Source organism: Caloenas nicobarica, chromosome 1, assembly GCF_036013445.1.
Source record: "Caloenas nicobarica isolate bCalNic1 chromosome 1, bCalNic1.hap1, whole genome shotgun sequence".
NCBI lineage: Eukaryota > Metazoa > Chordata > Aves > Columbiformes > Columbidae > Caloenas > Caloenas nicobarica.
This window is the reverse complement of record NC_088245.1, coordinates 142,937,142-142,960,674: the sequence shown is the minus strand read 5'-3', so window position 1 is coordinate 142,960,674 and position 23,533 is coordinate 142,937,142. Positions and strand designations below refer to the sequence as shown.

Below are 23,533 nucleotides of genomic sequence, written 5' to 3'. Positions count from 1 at the left end.
GAATCCACAACCTCCCTGGGCAGCCTGTTCCAGTGCTCTGGCACCCTCACTGAGAAGAAGTTTCTTCACAAGTGGAACCTCCTGTGTTCCAGTTTGTACCCATTGCCCCTTGTCCTATCATTGGTTGTCACCGAGAAGAGCCTGGCTCCATCCTCATGACACTCACCCTTTACATGTTTATAAACATTGATGAGGTCACTCCTCAGTCTCCTCCAAACTAAAGAGCCCCATCTCCCTCAGCCTTTCCTCATAAGGGAGATGCTCCACTCCCTTAATCATCTTCGTGGCCCTGCGCTGGACTCTCTCCAGCAGTTCCCTGTCCTTCTTGAACTGAGGGGCCCAGAACTGGACACAATATTCCAGATGAGGTCTCACCAGGGCACAGTAGAGGGGGAGGAGAACCTCTCTCGACCTACTAACCACCTCCCTTCTAATACACCCCAGGATGCCATTGGCCTTCTTGGCCACAAGGGCACAGTGCTGGCTCATGGTCATCCTGCTGTCCACCAGGACCCCCAGGTCCCTTTCCCCTACACTGCTCTCTAATAGGTCATTCCCCAACCTATACCGGAACCTGGGGTTGTTCCTGCCCAGATGCAAGGCTCTACACTTGCCCTTGTTGTATTTCCTTAATTTTTTCCCCGCCCAACTCGCTGCCGCTGCGCGCCTCCTCCAGCGGCGGGCGGGAACGGGCACGCAGCTCCCGCCCGCGCCGTCACCCGCCGCACGCCGGCTCCGCGGCCGCACAGGAGCCCGCCCCACACACATCACGTCCGGCCGCCGCACAGCTTCTGGGCTGCGCACCCGTGGGCACGCCCCAGGAAGCGGAATTCCGTCGAGGCGGCGGTTCCGGCGGCGGTGTTGCTGCCGTGCGGGCTGCAGCGGGGAGCTGAGCTGAGGTGAAGCGGGGCAGGTGCCGCCGCCGCCGGCCCGTCCGGTCCCTCTGGCCTGCTCCTCGGCGGGGCCTTCCCCCTTGCCTCCGCCATGCACCCCGTTTTCCAGAGCAGCCGGCGCGACTTCACGTTCGGGCCGTGGAAGCTGAGCGCCGCTCGGACGCACATCATGAAGTCGGCGCAGGCCGAGAGGTGGGGCGGGCTTGGGGCGGACGGGACGGGACGGGACGGGGCCTCCGCGGCTCGCTGCCCCTCCCCGGGGCCCGCCGGGGCCGGGGAGCGGGAGGAGCCTCCGCGGGGCTGGGGCCTCGCCGCCTGACAGCGAGGGGTTTGGGGCGCTGCGTTCCTCTGCGCGGGGAATAAACAACCTTCCCTGGGCAGGGGAGACGCTGTTTAGTCCGGTATGTCGGGGTTTTGTTCCTTTTTGCGAGTGTAAACTTGGTTCTGTGGCTTGAGAAACTGTGATGATTTGGGTTACAAATGGTTCCCAGAATTTTGTTTTTAATGAATGTTAAAGGTTTTGGAGATCTGGGCCTCTGTGAACTGAAGCCTGCTAACTAGAAGCCTGCGTTTCTTAATTGCTTTGTAATGGTGATTAACGTTCCTTTAAACGTGGTCTGCAGTCTCTTATAAGCTATTTAATGGTAATAGCTGTCTTAAGATAAGAATACATTTTTAATGAAGTCCTCTTTCCTGCTGTCAAACAGTCGAAGGAAATGCTCTTGTGTGAGCATCAAGTACTTAAGTCAGATTTGCTCATCTAGAACTGAACAGTTCAGCTATTTAGTGCCATATCTGACCTTGATGGTAGTTGAATTTGACAGATACTTCTTGATTTCAGTTTCTGGAATACATACCTGGAAATCTTGTTAGTCTTGTTAAATGCATCTTCATTCAGGTTGCTCTTATCTTTTCTGAGGGTGTTTGATAGTCCCATGTCTCAAAATGTTTTTGTGGTTTTTTTTTTATTTCTGTGAACATTGAAATTTTCAATGTAACAGCATTATACTGACTCTTTTTGAAAACTGTGTGTCATAGAACTAGTAAAACCTATGTTCCTTCCTATATCTTTTTCCTACGTTCAATGCATAACTAATCTTCTCAAACTGCTTCTTAGTAATGGTTCTTTAGTTTTTGCAGTTACAGCTAAGAAAACTTGAATCCTGTGATTTAGTAATTTTCCTGTAATGAGGGTTCAACATCTAGCTAAGCTGTACCTGTGTCCTGCAGGGGAAGGAGGGCTATTTAATTAGAGTATCCCATTTTTATGGCATGCTTGTGAAGACTTATTTTGTAGGATGCTACCTCTTAAAAATGAAGATCTTTATTCTTAAGATCAGGAGAATGTTAACTCTCTTTATTATCTGTAAACAAGAGAGTCTTGAACTGCCAGACTAGAAGCCAAATTGCCTGCTATACTCATCTTCTCATCTATTCAGCTTCTTTAATTGTAGCTATTTTAAAATAAACTGTCATCTCTGTAATTTTCAGAAGTCACATTTATCTGTTTAGATGTTTTTGAGTGACACAGAGTTTTTCAGAATGTGTTGAAAAAGGCTGAAAAGCAGCTGCAAGAACCACAACACAAGCTTGAAAGAACAGAGGGGATTTTACAGGGTAGGGAAGAAAACCCCAGAATTAGCTGTTTACCTGTAGGTCTTGGTACCTAGCATGAGATCCCCAATACAATTCCTTCACTTCAAATTTGAAGGGTCAGGAGCTAACCCGTTGCAGTGCTTTTAGTCAGCTTCCTTTTATAATGTATTTCTCTTGGCATTTTGCCTTTCTTATTGCTTGGGGAACATCATTAGTATCTGTAGGAGTTTTATTTCTGGTAAACATATATCACAAAAAATCTCTAGGCAACCTCTGTGGAAAGGTGAAGGATTAAATATGCCATACCAAATAACTCTTTTATTGAAGTCCGTCTTTGCGGTCAAAGGGCCTAGGCTTGTAGGCTTCTAAATTTGGAGGTATAGACCACTGTGTAGTAAATTTAAACTTGCTGACGAGTGCTCGTTCCTAAAAGTTCTTTTTGGGCACCTGCCGACGTAGTTCATGGACCACCCAGACATTTGCCATAACAGGTTGAAAGCTGCTACTTTGTGCTTATCAGATATTTTTCTGATTTCTCACGTATGAGACTTTTGTGTGAGCCTGATGGAGAAGGAATGTTTCAACAACAGTTTCATCGTGGAAAAGTCACTTTGGATCAATGACTGCAATTCATGTCAAATGATTAAACTCGGAAAACAACTAAGTTTTACAGAAGATATTTATGATGTGTCTTTTAAGTTACCGTGGTCTAAAGAATACTTATTCCAAAACAAGGACTGCTTTCACTGAACTGTAGCTGAGTAATCTGTCATCATGAGATTTTTATTTTTCTGTGCAGATTAGCCGATGAATTACACATGCCTTCCCTACCAGAGATGATGTTTGGAGACAATATCCTAAGAATACAACATGATCGTGGTTTTGGAATTGAGTTCAATGCAACAGATGCTTTAAAATGTGTCAATAATTGTCAAGGTATGATCAAAGTGGCTTGTGCAGAGGAGTGGCAAGAGAGCAGGTACAGTATTTTATCACCAGTGGGCAAGTACTGGTGTCATATGTGAAACTCTCATAAGTAGTTGAAAGAACAGACTGAACTCTTGAAGACCATGTTGCATTTGGTTTACTGTAGATCCAGTGTGATTACAGAAGTCACTTAGCTCTTCTTTGCCATGATCATTCTATATGTTAAACTGGGTCAACTGTATTTTTCAATTGTGTCTTGGCTTTCTTAAAATAAACTACAAGTTTAAGATGGCTTAATGCTGTTTCTGTTTGTTCAAAATTACAGAGCCTTCAGCATTGCAACATTGTATCTTGTGGCAGTTCAAAGTGCAAAATCTTAGCCTTAGGAATATAGCAGAACAATTAACCTTGCATGATAACTAATTGTACTGCTTAGTATTTACCAAATTAGTTGCAGGGCACCTAGAAATAAAGCACAGAGAGAAATCAAAGCTGTCATAAAAACTAGGGCAAGTAGCAGCATTCATAATTGCCGTGTTTTGTCAGCAGATTGCATTCTGCCTACTTAAAGAAAAATGGTCTTGAAATATATATTTTTCAACAACATTGGACTGAGATCTTTATTTCAACTCATATGACTCAGATAGTGTTAGCACAGGAATTCTGGTAATGGTTTTCTAATTTATTATGGAAACATGTTGTGAAAGAAGCAATACTGTATGATTAAGTCTTGACATCGTCATTGCAGCACAGACAATGCTGCTGTTTTTCTTCTTGAAGACTGTGGGAATCGTAATACATAATCTTATGTGAAGTTGTAATTTTTTAAGAATTACTACAAAGCATTCTGTTCTCTCTTTCACTTCTTGAGGAGTGAGACTGAGCACACTAAGGAAGTCGTGAAGCCATATGATTGGACTTACACAACAGACTACAAAGGAACATTGCTGGGAGATACCGCAACATTAAAGGTAACTATTTTCTTGTTGTTAAATGCTGATTGCATATTGTTTCAGTCAAACGCACTTTTTTTTTAAGCTGTCAATTATCTTTCAATAGACTTCTGTAAAATCTTTCATGCTTCACAGTTTCTGACTTCAGAGTACAGTTTGGGCTTTTCATGTCTCTTAGCATGTTATCCTAATCAAATCATGGCTTGTTTTAATAACTGTTTGGGATTTTTTTAAAGCATTTTAGGATTATTTAAAGTGGTGCCATTGTATCCCTTAGCGAGGACTTACTCAGAGAGTAAAGCACATGGGAATCTTCAGCGCTTGCTGGATGGCCCTCTGAAGCCCTGAGCTCCTCACACACGACAGAACTATCAGCTATGTAGTTCTCTAGTACCTTTACGCTCTGTTGCTTGCCTGTTTGTATAAGGAGATGTGTAGATCTGCCTGCTATCAATGGCTTTATGTTTTTCCGCAGTAGTAACTCGTCATATTTAAACTGACAGGCCCTCTCTTGTCTTTATTTACTTTAAAATAAGACTGAAGTTCCCAGCTTCTCTTTACTGTTTATACTAAGCAGGTAATCTGTATTAATTCAATAGGATCTCATTAGTTATAAATCAGTTGAGTTATACCAGAATTAAATGTGCAGCATAGAAATAAATGATGTCTTGTTTGCCTGTAGTCTTTAGGCAGCGGAAAAGTATGAGTGTATATGGAGACCTTGAGATGGAAAACTTACAGGTACTTGATTTCCATGGAAGGGCTTTGTTGGAATCCTGTGCAGGGTTTGTAGTTGGCTAGAGATGCTAAGTGGATGGAATGCTACTTAGAACCCAGCACTTCTCATTTGTATGTTAAAGCATCTTCGAATGTTTTCAAAACCAGAAAGTGAACAGAATTGTTTGCAGATGAAACCCTACTGAGCCTGTACCCAGAGGGAAGCTTATTCAGAATTTTCCACTCTTGGTTTTTGCTTTGATCCATTCCCTCTTGGAAATTTTGGTTTTAATTTTAACTTCCCCTCTTAGAATTTTGGGATATTTTAAGCTTAGTGCCCTAAAAGCTTTTTCCTTTATAAAACTAGCAATTGCAGGATTTAAAAGATCCGGACGAATGTATATAGTTTGGCAACAAATTAATATGCTAACTGTTCTTAATCTTTTACTTAAGGTTGTTCCTACAACAGAACACATAAATACGGAGAAATTGAAAGCCAGGGAACAAATCATGTTTTTTGAAGAAGTACTTCTGTTTGAAGATGAACTTCATGATCATGGAGTATCAAGTTTGAGTGTAAAAATAGTGAGTACTGAGAGGTGTATACATAACACATGATGACTCAGTTGGCTAATGTGTGCAAAATGCAGTCACTTCATGCATGTTGTTCCTTCTGGGATTCAAAGTTTAAAATGCAGAGTTCTTTATCACCACTTTTAGAAATATAATCTTACTGGAAACTATGTTATCTTGAAATCTTTCTGTCAGTCGCTTCGGGTAACAATCTCATCCCTCTTTCTGCATCCTGCCTAAGAGTCTTTTGAGACACTGACTGCCCTGCTGTCCAGTGATAGCTGTAGGATACCAACAGCCCAAATTTTGAGTTAACTACTTGAAACTCCTCATACTGTCTTTTGCTGTGAATATATGATGTAGATAAGTACATACTTAAACTCTGTCATATGCTGAATGGAAGATCTTTATTTTTGCAGAGAGTTATGCCTTCCAGCTTTTTTGTGCTGTTGAGGTTTTTCTTGCGAGTTGACGGGGTACTTATCAGGATGAATGATACAAGGCTTCATCATGAGGTAATCCCTTATTCACCATCAGGAATATTTTACAGATGCTCCCTTGCCATGTTTCTTTCAGAGAAGACCTGCTGATATTCCTGTAATTTGATACTCGTGTTTGGGGGCATAGAGGTTAACTGAACTGATGAAGTTTCAAGTGTATTTTATTATTGTGGTGATGCTGCAGTAGCAACCAACTGCTGGATGCCATGGAGCTAGGTATTGTAAGAGCAGAGTAGGATACCCCTCATGTGAAAGTAATCAGCTAAATATATTGGGCAGACACAGATCAGAGAGGAAGTACAAGAGGAAAAATAGGCACCAGTAAATGGTGTGGTATTGTTCTTATCCTTGTCTCCAAGTAAATGTTTTTTGGCTTGTCTAATACATGACTGCAAGTTTTAACTTGCAAGTAACTGTCCATACAACATTGAGTTCTACTATCTCATAAACAGTACAGAACATAACAGTTGTGGTTTGCTTATTCTGTCTAGCTGTGTTCATTCTGATGTAGGAGTTCTAGCTGAGTAAAGACTAATGAGCATTTTCAGTCATAGATTTTTTTGCATGCAGAAAGGTGACTTTTGGGAAAGAGAACATAGCTAAACATCTTTCTCTGTCTTCGTAAATTCGAACATATGTTCTGCTCCCAGGTGAAAATCTGTGGTCATTCAAATTCAAAAGCTTACTAAATTCAATATATTTAAAATGCTAATTTTGCACTGATACTAGATGATAATTTTGTAATTAATTTTTTCCCATTAGGCGGACAAGGCCTACATGTTGCGAGAATACACATCCAGAGAAAGCAAAATATCAAGTTTAAAGGTATTGCATTTTTTTAAATGTGTGTTTTTCTGACTGCTTTTTTATATTGTTTTATGGTCAGCGTAGAAAATGCAGTGTCAGTAAGTTGTTCTTTCTTAGGTTTGGAATCAATACAGAGGAAGAAACTTTCTGCCTATGCAATATTTATTTTGGTGATTTCAGGGCAGATTTACATTTGTAAATGCTCAGATCCATTGATCACATGGCAAGATATGGGATTGAGTTACTTTTTCTACTTTCGAGTTAACAAGATTTGTTTGTTTGTTTTGAGGTTTTTTTGTAGAGCTGTTCAGCAACAACATCAGATAGTCTATGTCCCATGATACTAAATTTCAGGGCTGATTGTATGCTTGCAAGTAGAATTAGGGGTTAAGATGTGTTTGGTAATAGGCTCATTCATTTTTTCTCAAATATAATGAGTTTAATAGCCCACCTTAAAACTCTAGTAATGGCTCAGACTAATTCGTGGCACATTTGGAGTTGCATCTGTTTATTTTTATTCTTGATCCAACACCTGATCTTGGGTATGCTTGTTACTTTCCCTCTCTCTTGTTTTTCCTTCACCTGTAAAAAGTGACTAATGTGTTACTAGCTTGCATTTTTGCAAAATATTTTTCTTTTTGAGGAAAGGAATACTGTATCATTTCTTAACAATATGTGATCCCTATAAAGAGACACGAGCTTTTGGATAGTTTCATGGTTTTTGAAATATAAATCAGTGATTTAGGTTTTACTTCACCTCATGTTTAAAAGTTACCATCTACACTGTTACGTAATTTTTACTGCCTGTTGTTACGGAGAGGAAATGCGTACGGTTTTCAGTTTCTTAGATCACCTTGCACAGGTAAAGCAAAAAAGATTCCTGCTTTGGTTAGGTTTGAAATAATTGAAACAGCAGTAGGATTCCTCATGTGCTAGGAGTAGCCAGAATACCAGTTTCATTTGAGTATCTCTGGATACACTTCTTAAAGAATGTTGTTAGAAAGTTTGAAGGTGGTTTGCTCAGCATAGGGGGTTTTTTTTTGTTTTCATCAAATGTCTTTTATGTGGTAAAGGTAAGTTGTCTGCAGGAATCTCCAGAGAAAGATATTAACTTAATGAAACCACCTAATTCCTTCAAATATGAAATCAAAATCCAATGAGTATTACTATTTCGTATAAATATCTATGGTGGACTTCATAAAACTAAGATACATGTTGAGGTATATCAACTATCAATAGCTAAATCTGAGCAACTCCAGTGAATGTATTGCAACGGCTAGAAGACATTAAGCATTGGATCCCTTGCGGCCATCCTAGTCTCATATAGAACTAGACCCTCAAAAAGACTGTTGCATTCAAATGATAAATATATTTATTTAAAACATTGTGGCTGTTCATTAATGGTCTCTGACTTTCTTGTGCTCTTGTAATCTCCTGCTTAAAAACATTAAATACCTTTCCTTAGCCTGTTGATACACACAGGGAGTAAAAGACTGTATGTACATTTGAAGTTCTAAGGTAAATTTTAATAATCATACCTGACTTCAGGTGTTTAAATCAGGTAGATTATAGATTAATTGTCTGTAAAAGTTTGGGTTTGGAATACTTTTTTTTTTTATTCTCCCCCTCCTTTCATTCACTTGTTTTATGTAACATTTTTGCTTCTTAGCATGTTCCACCTTCCCTGTTCACGGAACCTAACGAGATCTCTCAGTATTTACCCATAAAGGAGACAATCTGTGAAAAGCTAGAATTCCCAGAGAAGCTGGAGCCTAAACCAGAAGCATCACTGGAAACCACGTGTGTTAAGTCTAAATAAATGTGACTTTCTATGGACTTGGAAGTAGACTGGAGATAATGTGATCCTGTAACCATTGCCATGGGGGGCAGTTTCACTACTAGTGGAATAAAGAATTTGGCTAATTTTTCTGTAGCCCTGAGAGAAAACATTTCAAGCAAGTTTTGCTAATGATGTTTTTTGTTTGTTTTCTTTTTTCTGGAGTTAATGATAGACTGCTGGTGAGTTACGGTTTTCAACGGCATTGGAGAAAGACACAGTTAAGAGTCTGGGTTCTGTTTAGTTCACTGCTTAAGTAGGAGTGTTGTTTGGACCTTCCACCACAAACACTTCTATGAAGATTTTGCTATTGCTGCTTCAGATACTAAGAGACTACTGGAACTGTAAAATTGGCGTGATTTTATTTTTATTGAGAAATCATACACAGTAAAAAAATTTTTTTAAAAAATATTTTCTTCTGCATATATTTTGAGCTGTCGGTTCTAAACTACACATTTTACCTGGCTTTCCCTACTGTGAGCTGATAACTAAGTCAGTTGCTTTTTGGAGTCTCTGATCCAGACTTCAAGAGTACTCTTTTCATCTAAGGTGGAAAGAATGCATTTGTTTGACACTATATAAAGGCAAAATTACCTTATTTGTGAGACATTAACTCCAGAGCAGAAGAAAAGCTGGCTGTTGAGATACACACTGATAAGTCTCTTCACAAATACTAGTTTAATCTGATGTCAGCCAGATTTCTCTAGGCAGTTCTGGAGACTATTGCTTGGGGTCTGTATACTGCTACAGCCATGTACTGTATTTATTGGAAACGCATTGTACTGTGTTGTGACCTTCTGTTGGACATATCAGATGGTGCCTGTGTATGATGGTTATACCGCCCTGAGAGTCAAATTGCTAAATTGCAGAGTGGCTTATGGCTGGGCAAGAAAGTGGTGTTTAGTCTCTAATTCCTAAAGGATGCTGGTATTTGCAGTTTGAGAAACAAGATCCTGTATAGCCTTAAAAGGATGCTAACATGTATTCCAGATATGTAATCTTGGTTTATTTTCTAAATTCTTTTAAGTTCTGATATTAATAGAAGTGTGATCACAGGTACAGTCATGGTTTTAACTCAACACTTGGTAGATTAAACTTCAAATATTTGTATTGCTTTTGGAAATCCTAAATTACATTAGTGGTTTGGCCTAAGAATGGGGGAGCTAGGTTTACTGCTCACACTCATTGAAGTGCAAGAAGCAAATGACTAGCAAAAAGCAGGCCTTGTGGTTTAAGGTGATGGCAGGTAAGAATATGTACATGTTCTGATGTCTTGGAGTTTTTTGTTTGAAAAAAATCTTCATATTCTATACTGCATGGCTTAACAGAAACAACCCACCCTAAAACCTGGTGTTTAACCAGGTCTTTTGAGAAATGGTTTTTCACTTAAAGATGACCTTGAGGTTTTTAGAAAAAAGTCTGCCGCCATCTAAGTGACTGTTTTCATAATAAAAACAAACAACACACTTTCTTTCACTTTTATTTGTGGCAGCCTCATCTAACAAATCGATCGTAAGGCTGAAAGGCAAGAACTAACTGCAGTTTTTCCTGTGTCACTGATTTACTCAAACCACAGGGAAGTGACTTCTCTGTGCTTCAGTTCCCTGTATGTAGAAATGAGAGTTAATACATGCCCACCTCACTCAGGGTTTGTGAGGATTATTGTCTAAAAAGTTATTGATTCGATTTTTTTTTTTTTTTTTTTTTTTTTTTTTCCTGGCTACACCTTCAGCCTTACCTTTGGAATCCTATGATTCATAGGATAAAATGAGGGAAGAGAATTGAAATTAAAGTCTCTGACCCAAGTGATTGTCAGCTGGACATGATCTGGGTGAGTGAATTTATGGCCAATTTGAAATAGAGGTGAGCTCCTCTATATTCCCCATTAGAGTCCTAAATTCTGTTGCCTTTTTTCATCTTCCTGCACTTGTTTACTAATGAATGCAGCATGGAAGTGATCAAAATTTGTTTGGTAGTAGAATATTATTTAGGTCCACTCCAGTGATAAAAGGATACAGAGAGAGTAAAAAGGAAGGGAACAACAAATGGGAGTGAAGGGAGATTTTGCTGGTGGAAGTAAATCATAGCACTTATTTTACTCTAAGCATATATTATTTTACATGCCTTAAAGGCTTACAAAAACACACTTTAAAGCTGGTAGTGACTGAGAGGAAAGCTAATGTAGTACTAGCATGAAGGGAACTATATCTGAATTTTTAATTAAAATTGTGATTTGGGTTTGGTCAGTGATGCTAACATTAAGCTCCATTGGGCTAAAGTATAGTGGGGGGGAAACCCACGGCATTGACACTTAGCGTTGAAACAGGTGTTCTGCATGTTTAGCTTATACTGTGTATTTTATCTTGCCCATCATACATAGCAATTTGTGACCTGGTGATACAGTTGTCTTGAATGGACTTGAATCCTGAACATATAGATATGTAATATCCATCTTATTTTTGGTGCCGTGCATTTAAGTGGAACACAGGGGAATCACAAGATCATGTCTAGGAAGTTACAGTTACTACAAAGTAAAACTTTGGAGTGCTTTGTGCCTCTCTTGTACCACACAGATTATCAAGAAGCAGCAGTATAAACTGGTGTGCCACAAGCTCTCCGGTACAATTTTTCCACATTAAAGTACCACTTTGGATACATAATTTTTAGGGCGAGGGAGTGGGGTGATTCTCCAGCTCTTTTGTGGCAAGGTTAACATGTGGCAGTTTATATTCCTTCTTGTATGTCATTAAATAAAATGTACCAAACATTTTATAGTTCTGTTTTTATCTGAGCAAAATAAACTGAAATAACTACTCATAATGCTGAATTTTGTGTGCTAGTAAGATGTTGCATCCATGTGCCTTTGCTTGTCATCAGAACACCCCAGTTAGGTATAAAAATAAGGTGAGACTTTTTCAGAACCGGGGAAGAGCCACAGTGGCAGGAGCAAAATGGAATCTATATTACTATTTCCACAAGCTTCACTGTGGCCAGGTAATGGCTTCAAAAGTGGTGGGAGGAGATGGGATACAACTAGAGAAGTAAACCTGGCAGAGGGCATGGACTCTATTTTCTGAAGGCTGGAAAATATTAATACTAGGACAGTTTAGATGTCAGCTATCATATGCTTGGAGGAGTAAGTGCCTGGCTCTTAGGGAAAGTGGGGTGTTTGCTGTCTTGTAAAAAAAACCCGAAATAACCCAAATGTATAAATTACTTTGAAGATAATCCCTCTGCCACACGGACCTGGGAATCGGCGCCAGGCTGGTCTTCGCTAATCCCACTGCTTTTGAAGCTTAGCAGTACCGAAATTCGCGCACCTGTCCCAGTCGAGCTGTCACAGGACGGCTGGAATGTCCGGGGGGCAGCACAGGACCAGCTACACCCCGTCCAGGACCTTTCTCCCCTCAGCATCTCTCTCCCGACCGCCGGTGCCAGCGGGGCTGCGGCTCGGAGCGCAGGGCTCACCGCCACGGCACGGCACCCCCCGGGGCAGCGGGGCGGCTGGAGGTGCCCCGGGGGGACTCACCGGCACTTCGCAGCTCGTAGAGTCCAAGGAGGCGGCCGGTTTCCTCCCCCTCATCGCCGGACGCCGTCCCGGCTCCCCCGCCCGGCGGACTACATCCCCCAGCAGCCCCCGCGCCGCCGCCGCCGGCCTTCATGTACCTGCCGAGCGCAGGTAGCCCGCGGCGGCGCGGTGCATGCCGGGGCTGGTAGTCCCTGAGGCGGGGAAGGGCAGTCCGGCCGTGCGTGGGGCAGAGCGGCGCGGGCCGGGCGGCATGGACAAGCTCAAGCGGGTGCTGAGCGGCCGCGACGCGGAGGAGCCGAGCGGCCTGTCCGAGGTAACGCACCGCGCCCGCTGCACCTGCCGCCCTTCCGGGGGCTGGGGGGTGCTGCGCGCTGGGGTCCAGGCGGCGGTTGGCGAGCGGCGGTTGGCGAGCGGCCGTTGGTGGGAGCGCAGCGGCGGGGGGAGGGAGGCCCCGGGCCGCCCCTCAGAGCTGCCGCGGCCCCTCAGCGCCGGGCAGCCGGCGGCGGGACCGGCCTGCGCCGCCTCCGCTCGTCCTCGGGCCTCCGGCTCGCCGGGGCGGAGCCGGCCGGGCGCTGCCAGGGAGGGACGTTTGTCTGGAGCTGGTCTCTGGAACTTCTGCTTGCGCCTAAAGCCCCCCCGTACCGTGCCCCGCAGGCAGCCGCTGCCGGGGAAAGGGGCCCTGGCCGCTGTTTTTGTGACAGAAGAGGACTCGGTCTCCTGAGGGAGCCCGGGCCGGCCGGGCACGGGTGGGCGAGTTGCAGCAAGCCCGAAAATAAAGCGGGGGGGCGGGAACGTGCCCGTATACTTGCTTGGTGTGGGCAGGGAAAAAAAACCCAAACCAAACACCCCAAAAAAACCAAACAAAAAACCCGCCACCCCACTCAAACAAACAACCCACCGCCTGTTTGTTTGGGCAGTTGTCGAAATAGCGGAAGTGAAAACGTTGCTGGTGGTGCGGGAACCGTCCCTCGCGTCCTTTCGGGCGGCTGGAGGAGGGACTGGAAAACCGGGGCTCCCCTCGACCTAGGACAGAATTCAGCATCTTACGCGCTTGATAAGTGGCAGGATCTGTTGGCAGATAATAACTTGCACTCTTATGTTTCTCCTCGTTTCTAGGTTATTGACGCAACATCATTAGGTTGGGGGACCAGAGTTAAAGGCTTCATTGCTTGTTTTGCAATAGGATGCCTGTGCTCCCTCTTGGTAAGGACTTTTTGCCAAATCCTCTCGATATTTGAGTTTCGGGAGCCCCAGTAATTACAGCCTTGCTGTGTGCTTTTGCTTGATTTTTTTTTGAGTCTCTGGGAAAATATCTGACTTAGTTCCAGTTAGATACAATACAGTAACTCTTAACAAGAATGCCAGTAAATGCAATTTACTTATGTGTATGTGTGATTCTGCAGATTTGGTTTATTTTTTCCTAAGACTTCTTTTGTGACATTTCTTGGATATATTTCTTTTGCAATTTAAAACAAATATTATTTTTTTCCCCTCTCTAAATGTTCCTTTTTAGGGTAGTTGCTTCCTATGGGTACCAAAGAAGGGGCTGACGCTCTTTGCAGTGTTTTATACGTTGGGGAATATTGCATCTATTGGGAGGTAACAATCTTTTTTATATTACTTCCCTAATAAAGATGAGAAACTAAAGCAGAATGATGGGTGGAGGTGCATAAGTAGTAGAAACTGTTGCATTTGTGTGGGAAGATTTGTTTATGTAGATCATCTCTTGTTGCTGAATTTTAAAGAACAGCATTTCTCCAGTAGTGCCCTGAAATGGTAAGGAAAATTTTTATTTTGTTTATTGCTGTTAGCAATGCATTCAAGGTAAAGAAGAATGAAACTCATGCTTTGAGTATTGAGGTTTTTTGGTTTTGTTGTTGGGTTTTTTTTCCCCCTTCAAGAGAAAAATGATTCTTTGCCGTTTTGCATTTGGCAATGTTCTGTGTGTGGTGGTGAATATATTTGGGGCAGTCTGTCAGTCAGGGTAGGCCTGTCTGATAAGCATTTGTGGCTGCTGAGGTTCCTGAAGCACAGCACGACTGACTTTGTGACAGACACAACCTTCTGTGATTGAGGAAACTTAACAGGATATTAGAAGGCACAAGGAATGATATTGGAAATAACATAGTAATGAGACAGAATAATATAGTATACGTAGCAGAAATATCACCTTTGATAAAACTTTCACGTTGTATAATTCAAGCAGTGTAAATCACCGGGGCTCTAAATGAGGACTGCAGATCTGGTAAGGGATCAAAGGATGAATCCAGGCCTGAAAACAGCCCTTTATGTAGAGGAATTGAGCTGGATTACCTGGCAATCCATGCAGAGCCTCTGGCTGGTGTTTTTGAAGAGCAGGTTAAAAAAGCATCTGTCAAGAAGGATCTAATTGACGCTGACCTTGACCTACGCTTCTAGCCTCATAGTTCTGCTCTGCTTATGTTGATTGTAAATGAACAATTATAGAATAAATATGTTTCACAAAAAAAGGCAGGAATGGATTTTATCTCACTGTATATCCTGTTTCTTTTGTTATGCAGCACTGATTACCATAACAACAACGTACTGATGCCCCATATGGCAGCAAACAATTCAACAAAATACAAAATAACTGCCCCCCCACCCCGTGTCAAGATACTTACCAAGTTTCACTTTTGCTTTTCTACCTTCTGTATTCATCTTGTTTTGTTTTTGACAGCACTCTTTTTCTTATGGGACCAATGAAACAGTTGAAAAGGATGTTTGAGCCTACACGTTTGATTGCTACTATTGTTATGCTAGTAAGTATCAAAATAATCAGTTTTAACTCATGCTAATCTGGAAACAATTTCCGTTGTAAAGTCTTCATATATGTTGATCTTACTATGTCTCAAGATGCTCGTGGGTGGTTTTTTTGTGATGTGTTTTTTGGGGTTTGTTTGTTTTAATTAAAACATGAAACATTCCGCATATCTGCTATAGTGGAAGGGTATGTGTAGCACCACAAAACCACCTTCCTGTTATGGAAGACTGATCTGAAGCCAGGCTATTATGCTAAACGAGCATTAAGGGTCTGTGGCTGACTTGTGTGAACCATGCACATGCTTTTTTAGAGTGCCTGAGGTCACAACATCATATTTTCATGTTGCTTAAAAGATGAAAGATGGGAAACTAGTTTTTAAAAAGTTGTACTATGGAATTTGTTAGACATTCTGTTTTGCATAATTTTGTCTTTTTATATTCCACCTGATTTGCTTTAAAGAGCTGTGTAGGTATTTCTACCTTGATAAAATCATCATTTCCTGATGAAGAAACTGAAGAATCTCTATGCCATGGTCATCTTGCGTTAAAAATACAGAAATCATCCCAGTTGGCTGATAGCTTCAGGTTTTAAAACTCATGTGACACAATGAAATTGCAAATTCAACATTCGACTGAAATCAGCCCTTGGAGTTATTTTTGTCTTCAGAAGATGGAAATTCTGGCCAACCTTCTCTTGGTGGGAGTGTGTGTAAAATTGCTGCTAAGTTTCAGACACTTTCTTATTTAAAATGCATGTGCTTTCTTGGCTCTTCAACTCTCACATTTTCTCTTGGAGAGTGTAAAATCTGGAAGGTGGTTTAACTTGCATGAAACTGCCCTCCCGTTTTCACTGTGGATGTTTTCAGAGCATTCACTTGGCATCAGTGCTGCCTGTTTTCTCTTTAAACATCCAGAGAGGTTGCGGACAACTGATAGAGCTTGAGAAATTGACTGTGGGTATGCTCACAGATCAGGAGCAGGCAAGAAGCCTACTGTGTGGTGTGTTTGTTTCATATGCATTTAGGATGCCTGGAGTCAGGAGAATGCCTGGAATGTTGCTCACTGCTATAAAGCCAGTTGTTAGATGTATGATGTAGTATTTAGAACAATATGCAAATCACAACCTTAAAACTAATGGAAGAGCTACATTTAATGTCAACAATTATGGTTGAGGTGAAGTGTGTGATTTCTTCGGCCGTGCATGTGCTACTGTCTTGAATATGCAGTACTAAATCTCTTTTTTACTGAAGCAGAAGAATGCACATTATAATCTCTAGTAGCACAATGGTACATGTGTATCAGAAGGCTGAGTTAGATGTTGATGAAGGAAGATCAAGTAGCAGCATCTGTCATAGCTAAATGAACTGTGTGTCTTAAATCAAAAATGAAAACTTGAACTGAAAGGAGGCTCCTGCTAAAACTGAGAGTTAAAACGGAAAATAATCCAAAATTGCCTACTACGCCCCAAGGTTTTAACTGTGGTAAAGGCAGAGTGCAACTCTGAAAAAAGAAAAAGTACCAGTTCAAATGGCTGTGCTGGACTTTATATTAAGGAGGAGAGCTGCTGAGCAGTAGCTGGAAGGTCTTGGAAGTGTATTGTTTCTTTAACTGGTAAGAATTCAGTAATGACATAACTTCAACCCCATGGCAGCCTTGAGAATCAACAGGAAATGTGGCATGTACAGAAGTAGAAAGACTAGAACTGTAACTGAAGAGACTTACGCAAAACGATGAAGTGTGGCGTATACCTACAACACCAAGAAGTGTGTGGATTGAAGCAGGAACATGCTGGTGTTGCAAAAGAGCTGTAGGAACCTCCGCTTGTTCCTTTGCAGCCATAATATTATTTTCTGGAGATATTGGGCTAATATTTCCTCATTGCTTTAATTCACTTCAGAAACGTGATATTGAGAGTGTTTTAAATAAGGGAAGCTCTTACACAGAATTGGACAAAACTATGATACAATCTATTTCAGTCTCTGTGAAGGAACCCACTACAGTGTTGTAATGTCTGTAAACTGGAGTTGTTTCTATGTTTAATGGAAATTGTTTGTTTCCTTCTAGTTGTGTCTCGCACTAACACTGTGTTCTGCTTTTTGGGTGAGTATTTGAGTCCTATATGTGTATAAATAACTGGAGTAGATTGTAAAAATAAGATCCTTACATTGTTGTCTCTCTGTGTGCTATGTTTGCCCCGGCCCCTTCTTTCTTCCTCCAGTGGCATAAGCAAGGACTCGCACTCCTTTTCTGCATCTTACAGTTTTTTGCCTTGGCATGGTAAGTGATTTCCTCCCCACATACTCCATTTTCGCTTATACATAACATCAGTAGCTGAATTGTGGGTGGATTTTGACCTTGCATGAGTTAGAGGGAAGGAGAATTTTTACATCACCATTCCCCTAGATGCAAGACAATGCATGAATGAGGAGCCGACTTGTATCCAGTTTTTGTTCTCTCATACCACTTCAGAGGCTTTGGAGACAGAGCCCGGGGCTCCTTTTCTGGGGAAAGTTCCTTTGAACATGTTTAATTTCTGTGAGCTCGAAGTAAGACTGCTTTTTTTTTCTTTCCCTTTTAAATCAATTTGTTGCTTACTGTCTGGTATTTCTCTTTTACACTCTCCTGAATTTGTCGTCTTAAAAGACCCAGATGTGCCAATCAAGTTAAGTGTTGGTGTTCTTTTAGTTAACATATTTTCTGTATAATGTCCCAGAAATAGTACAGAAACTCATACCAAACACGTAGCCGGCCCTCAAGACTAATCTTACCTGCCCATAGGCATTGGAGCATGAAGAATATTGGGTGCTGGAGAATTGTGTTTAAAATGCTTCTACGGTATGCCCCCTGATTTTGCCAGAGTGTTTCACAACGTGGCTGGGCTAAGGTGACTTGCAAGGCTATTCGTTTCTGTTGCTCACAAACTTAAAGCTTCATTTTGGTTGTGTATCCTGCAGTTACCTGTTTAGAGCATTAGAGGGGTGGTTCTTCTTGTTTATGACTAGTAAAATCAGACATGAAGAGTAACTTAAAAAATCTTTCTTCTTAGGTACAGCATTTCCTTCATACCATTTGCACGGTAAGCTTCCCTACTCCCTTACCTTTTGTTATCTTGAGGTTCAATGATACAGCAGGTTTATAGAAGCATTGTAGCATATGGCTTTAGAAGTTCTTCCATGGTGGTGTTTTAGGGGGAGGAAATACATCTGGTTAAACCTGAAAATTAAACTAAGCATCTTCTCGAGTGGGAGAACACAAATGTAACAAAATGAGAGGACTTCCTATAAAAGTGTGTAAGTGTGCTGACCACATGCTAAACTTAAGGCTTGCCTCTGGAATGCCTAAATGTTCATCCAAAATGTTACTAGACACGTGTTGTCTTCTGCGTACCTTTTTTGCCTGTTCTCCCCCGTGAGCACTACGCTGTGTTTGAGCACACGGTTCTCTATCCCGCTCCATCAGCCCCACTCTTCCTCTTCCCACACCACCTCAGTCCAGGCTTACAGGTGTTGTTTTGACTGCAGCTGGGCAGGTGGAAGGTGAGCAGACCCTCTTGTCTCTAATGCATTCATGTAGTCATGCGAATTATGTAAGTGCAACTAAGACATGGTCAGTTGATCTTTCAAGTCCTCAGTGTCAGTATGATAGCAGCATGGAATGAGTCTCATCAAGCAGCATAAATAACTGAGGTGACTCTGTTTTGTTTTTTCTTTCTCTTGCCTGTAGGGATGCTGTGAAGAAATGTATTTCAGTCTGTCTGTCCTAACAGGAATACTGGATGCTTCACAAAGTTCTAGGAAGTAGAACACAGTCGAACTATGTTAAGATCACTCTGTATGGATTTTCCTATTTCTGTCTTAAACGTGTGCCTTTCTGCCTGTTGTTAGAGGCTCCTTGTGTTAAAGCCAGTGTATGCAGTTGCTTGGTTTTGTAAGCAATGGTGTCTGTAGGACAAGGTGTTTGTGACTAAATTAACTTCAATCTGGCAGAAGAGCTGGGCAGAGATCTGGAAATTGTTGTGATAATTTGTAAGTAAAATCATGTATTTGTTTGGTTTGGCAAAATTAACAAAGTAATATGTGAAGTCTGTAAAGTGGAGACCTCGACACTGATGGGACTATTCCAGTCTAGAGGATTTATTTTTCAAGAAAAAGAAATCAGTTGCCAACTGATTTCTTACTGAGAACTTGTGGGGCTTTTTTCTAATAGCCTTATGTCACTTAATCTTTGCACTGTTTGCCTTGGATAATGGAATACTGGTATTCTTTCTTTTCCTGCCTCTCTTGCAAAATTTTAGGTTTATGGGACTTCTTAAAGATTTCTAAATGAAAAGTCTGTTTTGTAGTACATATGATCTATTTCTGTCTTTAATGAAGTATTTAATTTTCAGTTAGACTGATAGTGTTTCCCTAAAATACGTGAAAGTGATGTTTTCAGTTGTAAAAACTTGTTCCTGTAGGAAAAGCACTTGAAATATAAGGTTAATAGAATTTTTCAGCTGCTGGGAACCTGAGTTCTTTGCCTTGCTTAGACCTAGTGACAATACATACAAGGTTGGAAACGGAACTTTTTCATGTGAACCAAGGTGCTTCTCTTTTCCCCCAGCTGTAGCGTGGGAGCAGTGCAAAGCTGAGGGTATGATGGGTAAGCAAAGAAAGAATTTATGTATGTCTTTCCTCAAAGGACAAACTATGTTGATAGGGTGGAAGTGGCTATTTTTGAAGCAGTTTGGGCTGGGGAGAAGACTTTTTTTCTGAACCTGTAAATAAGTTAAAACTCCAGCTTTTTTTTATTTTTAAGTAGGATCAGTTTTGTTTTTCTTAAAGCTCTTGCATACACTAGTGAACTTCTGCTTTGAGGAGAAAGTACATTTTTTCTATTGCCTGTCTTACCAAAGAATGCCTGTAACAATCTAGCTGCCAGCTCCAAACAAGTGCTGAACAGTCAGTATCCAAATTCCAAGGCCACTCTACATTATCTTCTGCGCTAAGTATAATCATTACTCCCAAACTGTTGCCGTGGCCAGTTGTTTAATATCTGAGCACAGATTCCTGCTTCTGCTATGTGGGATACTGTTTAACTGGTTTCACCCTTCCTCTTACCAAACCGTCTTGCTGAAGTCAGTGTCTATGAAGATGATGATCCAGTGGGCTTTAGTATGAACTGAAGCCCCTCTTCCTCATCTACCAAGAGTTTAGTAATTTAACTGCATTGTGTTTGCGTGGCAATCGTATCCCTGACTTGTACCACGAAGATTTTAATGCAAGAAAAACCTAGGTCTACTTGACATAAAGTATGAGCCCATGGTGAAGCCAAATAATTCTATGGCTTCCAGAAAGTTGCTAGAAACTGAGTTAATTCAAAATCTTAAACTCAGGTGTCCTTCTGATAATTTGTAAAGCACAGTACCATCCCACTGTCAGGATCGTCTTAAAAAAAAGATCCCCTTTTGAGGATGATGTGAAAGGGAAATTTTAACAGGCTTTCTGTGGATTCTAGCTGGCTAGAGTTCCTGTTACAAAGGTATTAGAATGGAAAATGCCACCTTGAAAACATGGCACTGATGTTGGGATGAATCAGTTATACAGGGCGATGTTCAGTGCTACGTCCTGGTGCTTTTTTTCCCCCGGAGGATATGGAAGTTAGTATTGAAATAACTAGGTTGACTATTAACTTCTCTTGAAAGGAAGAATTAGTTAAATGCCCAAGAGGGACTGGGAAGTAAAAAATACTGATACTACTTTTCACTGTCTGATCTAAGTATCTAAACTGCTGTGTGTCTTCTTATCAGGGCGTAGGTTCAAAACCTAATTTGCATCTGTCAAAGGACCTGTGTTAGTCTTTTATTAGGACTTTGATAATGTTTACAGAATTCCTTTGTATAAGGGCAGTTGAAATCAAACTCTAATACCTTTTACATTCCAATATTTCTTTAGTTTTAACATCTCTGAACATTCCTGGAAAACTCTACAAGTACAGCATACACATTTCTGCTTCCTCTCTCCAGGAAAGTAATGTTAACTCTGTTCATCATTCCAGGCTCATCAGCATTCAACATAAAGGAATTTGACTTCTGGGGTTCTTTTTATGAATAACTCAGTTCACGAGGAGTAAAAGCTTTTGATTACTCCTTGACTATCTTGTACAGGATTGTGGTACCCTGACTCTAGCCATTGCTCTGGAAGAGCACCAGATTTGAGTATGCTGAATATTAGCTTTTCAGCTTGCATACTAGCTAACTGGAACCTTTCAGCTGCCTGTTGTGAGCACAACCACTTCGAATTAGGAAATTTAGGAAACTACCAATAGATAGCGAATAAACTTTAATGGATTTCTGCCCCCCTCCTCCTTTTTAAAACTGTAATTGCAGCTCCACAGTCTTTTATTCACTAAGAGAGAAGAACAAATCTCAATTCGACTGCATAGAACATGAGGCTAAGCACTTGTGCCCATAAAGGAGGGGAGCCCAAGGGGAGATAGCAAAGACATAAGGATCACCAGGGTGCCACTAGGGTTTGTGTTGCCCTTTGATGTTGTGTTCTGTTCCTGTGAAGGTCAGACATTAGGAGAAACCTGCCATATTCTTGCCAATATGTGGAACATACTCAGGGTTTATCACTTCATCTACAAGCAGTTTTGATTTAAAATAACTCTTCTGTATCAGAACAAAACTCTTCAGTTTCTTACTCACAATTAGTTGTGTTCAGGCGATTGCCAAATTTAGCAGCAAAAGATTTTTCCACTTCATTAAAATACATAATCAGGGAGTAAACTAGTATATGGATGTTCCTTTTTGAGTAGTTTCAATCTGAATTAGATTATACCATATTTTGCCATTAAAACTACTTTGTGTTAAGTTTTGGTATCATCAGCTTTGGTTATCTGCTTGGCAAGAAGCATGATGGGCATTTCTGAAGCCCTCTCTAGCTTTCCATCTTAATGTCCTCCAAGGCAGGAATGTTTGTTGTGTGCACTCTACTGCAAACAGAGACATTTATGTTTTAAATCACAAAGCTCCTTCCTTCCCAAAGTCCTTGCTTAGTTGCCTACAGCACTTAAGGCTGACTTTTCTAAAGAAACTTGTGTGATGTTAGATGGCCATCTCAGTAGGATTTGACGTTCTACCAGGAAGTGCCCAGCCTCACTGTTGATCAGCTTGCCTATCCATTTTTTTTTACTTTTTGCAGTACAGATAACATAACCTTAACCAAGCAGCCTTAGCATTAAAGTTCTAGCATGAAGTGTGCATATGTGGGATCAGCTGACTTTCCAGATATAGTAGAAATGGAAATGGGGGGTGGTAGTTGTCTATTCCCAAAGTACTGATATGCTAAACATGAAACCGTCTAATTTTTTTTTTCATTACTTCAAAGTTTTGCTCTGTTTTACATGGTGAAGTCTGTTGTCAATACTGATACTATCTGAGATGGTTCTACAGTGATGATGTAACCAGTTTGATATTTTTTAATATCTACTGTAGTTGTTCATGAGTTGTTACAGGAAATTTCTGCACCAAGTTGGAATTCTTTCAAGAAATAATGTTTAAAAAAAAAAAGTGCGTTAGGCTTTATGTGTGAATACTTATTGTGCCAGCTGGGGGCTGAGCTGTGGGCTGGCCTCCAGCGAGGTGCAGGTTGACAGGCCTGAATCAATCGTCACTTGTGGGTTGATTACAGCAGGCGCGTGTGCATTGGAGGCTCATGCACTGCTGCGCTGGTGCCATCTGGCACTCACGTTCTGGGAACTGCCTTGCGGAGCGGCACAGGCACTGGAAGCTCATCCCCTTTTGCTGTGTGCTAAGAGATCGGAAGAGCCTCTGTTGAGTTTCTGAGAACAGTTCTTGCCTAGCGTTGGTACTTAATCATGTTAATGAAAGATCACTGTTGCTATTGCAGACTATCAAAACTGAGGAGGAGGGGGATGATGTTTAAACACGCATTTGTCTTAAATACTGATGTTTACAACCATAGCAAATACTGACCATGTAGGACAGAAAGCACACAAATGGTATATTTTCTTAAAACCACGTGCCTCACTGTTATTGTGACAACACTAATTTTTTTAACTGCTGTGGAATTCTTTTGTAAAATAAAAAACAAACTCAGAAATTCTCCACAATGTTTTAACTATTACTGATTCTGTTTGCTGTTGTGCTTTTTCTATGTATTTACACTGATTTCTACTTTGAACAACTTTCTTCCTAATTTACAAATTTCTCTGTAATGAAGTGAAATCTTTACTTACAAGTGCTGGGTTTTTTTCCTTCAATAAATAATTGCATTAAACGAATTGCTCTTATGGTTAATATGGAGTTTTTAATGATGCTGATGCTCCAGATGATGCTGGAATTGTGTGGGTTGGTTTGTTTTGTTTGTGTCGTGTGTGGGTTTTTTTGTTTGTTTTGTGATTGTCTCATCCTTGCT

The 23,533-nt window shown here is 41.1% G+C and overlaps 2 protein-coding genes across 2 annotated transcripts; both read left to right on the top strand.

The window, feature by feature from the left end:
• Positions 1-845: 845 nt before the first annotated feature.
• Positions 846-11,610, top strand: TIPRL (TOR signaling pathway regulator). The gene is made up of 7 exons (XM_065626759.1): positions 846-1,085; positions 3,289-3,468; positions 4,288-4,387; positions 5,540-5,671; positions 6,079-6,174; positions 6,922-6,984; positions 8,636-11,610. The coding sequence occupies exons 1-7, from the start codon at positions 985-987 to the stop codon at positions 8,783-8,785; spliced, it is 822 nt and encodes a 273-aa protein (XP_065482831.1). The 5' UTR covers positions 846-984; the 3' UTR covers positions 8,786-11,610.
• A 911-nt stretch (positions 11,611-12,521) lies between these two features.
• On the top strand, positions 12,522-23,294 carry SFT2D2 (SFT2 domain containing 2). Its single transcript, XM_065637187.1, has 8 exons — positions 12,522-12,645; positions 13,449-13,535; positions 13,846-13,931; positions 15,031-15,112; positions 17,178-17,213; positions 17,332-17,390; positions 18,160-18,189; positions 18,837-23,294. The coding sequence occupies exons 1-8, from the start codon at positions 12,583-12,585 to the stop codon at positions 18,874-18,876; spliced, it is 483 nt and encodes a 160-aa protein (XP_065493259.1). The 5' UTR covers positions 12,522-12,582; the 3' UTR covers positions 18,877-23,294.
• The last annotated feature ends 239 nt before the right edge of the window (positions 23,295-23,533 follow it).

Excerpts from the sequence above, each read along its gene's own strand:
- TIPRL (XM_065626759.1), top strand. The coding sequence starts at position 985 with ATGCACCCCGTTTTCCAGAGCAGCCGGCGCGACTTCACGTTCGGGCCG. Across the intron at positions 1,086-3,288 it reads AAGTCGGCGCAGGCCGAGAG|ATTAGCCGATGAATTACACA; the intron begins GTGGGGCGGGCT and ends TTTTCTGTGCAG. Across the intron at positions 6,175-6,921 it reads ATACAAGGCTTCATCATGAG|GCGGACAAGGCCTACATGTT; the intron begins GTAATCCCTTAT and ends TTTTCCCATTAG.
- SFT2D2 (XM_065637187.1), top strand. The coding sequence starts at position 12,583 with ATGGACAAGCTCAAGCGGGTGCTGAGCGGCCGCGACGCGGAGGAGCCG. Across the intron at positions 17,214-17,331 it reads CACTGTGTTCTGCTTTTTGG|TGGCATAAGCAAGGACTCGC; the intron begins GTGAGTATTTGA and ends TTCTTCCTCCAG. Across the intron at positions 18,190-18,836 it reads TCCTTCATACCATTTGCACG|GGATGCTGTGAAGAAATGTA; the intron begins GTAAGCTTCCCT and ends TCTTGCCTGTAG.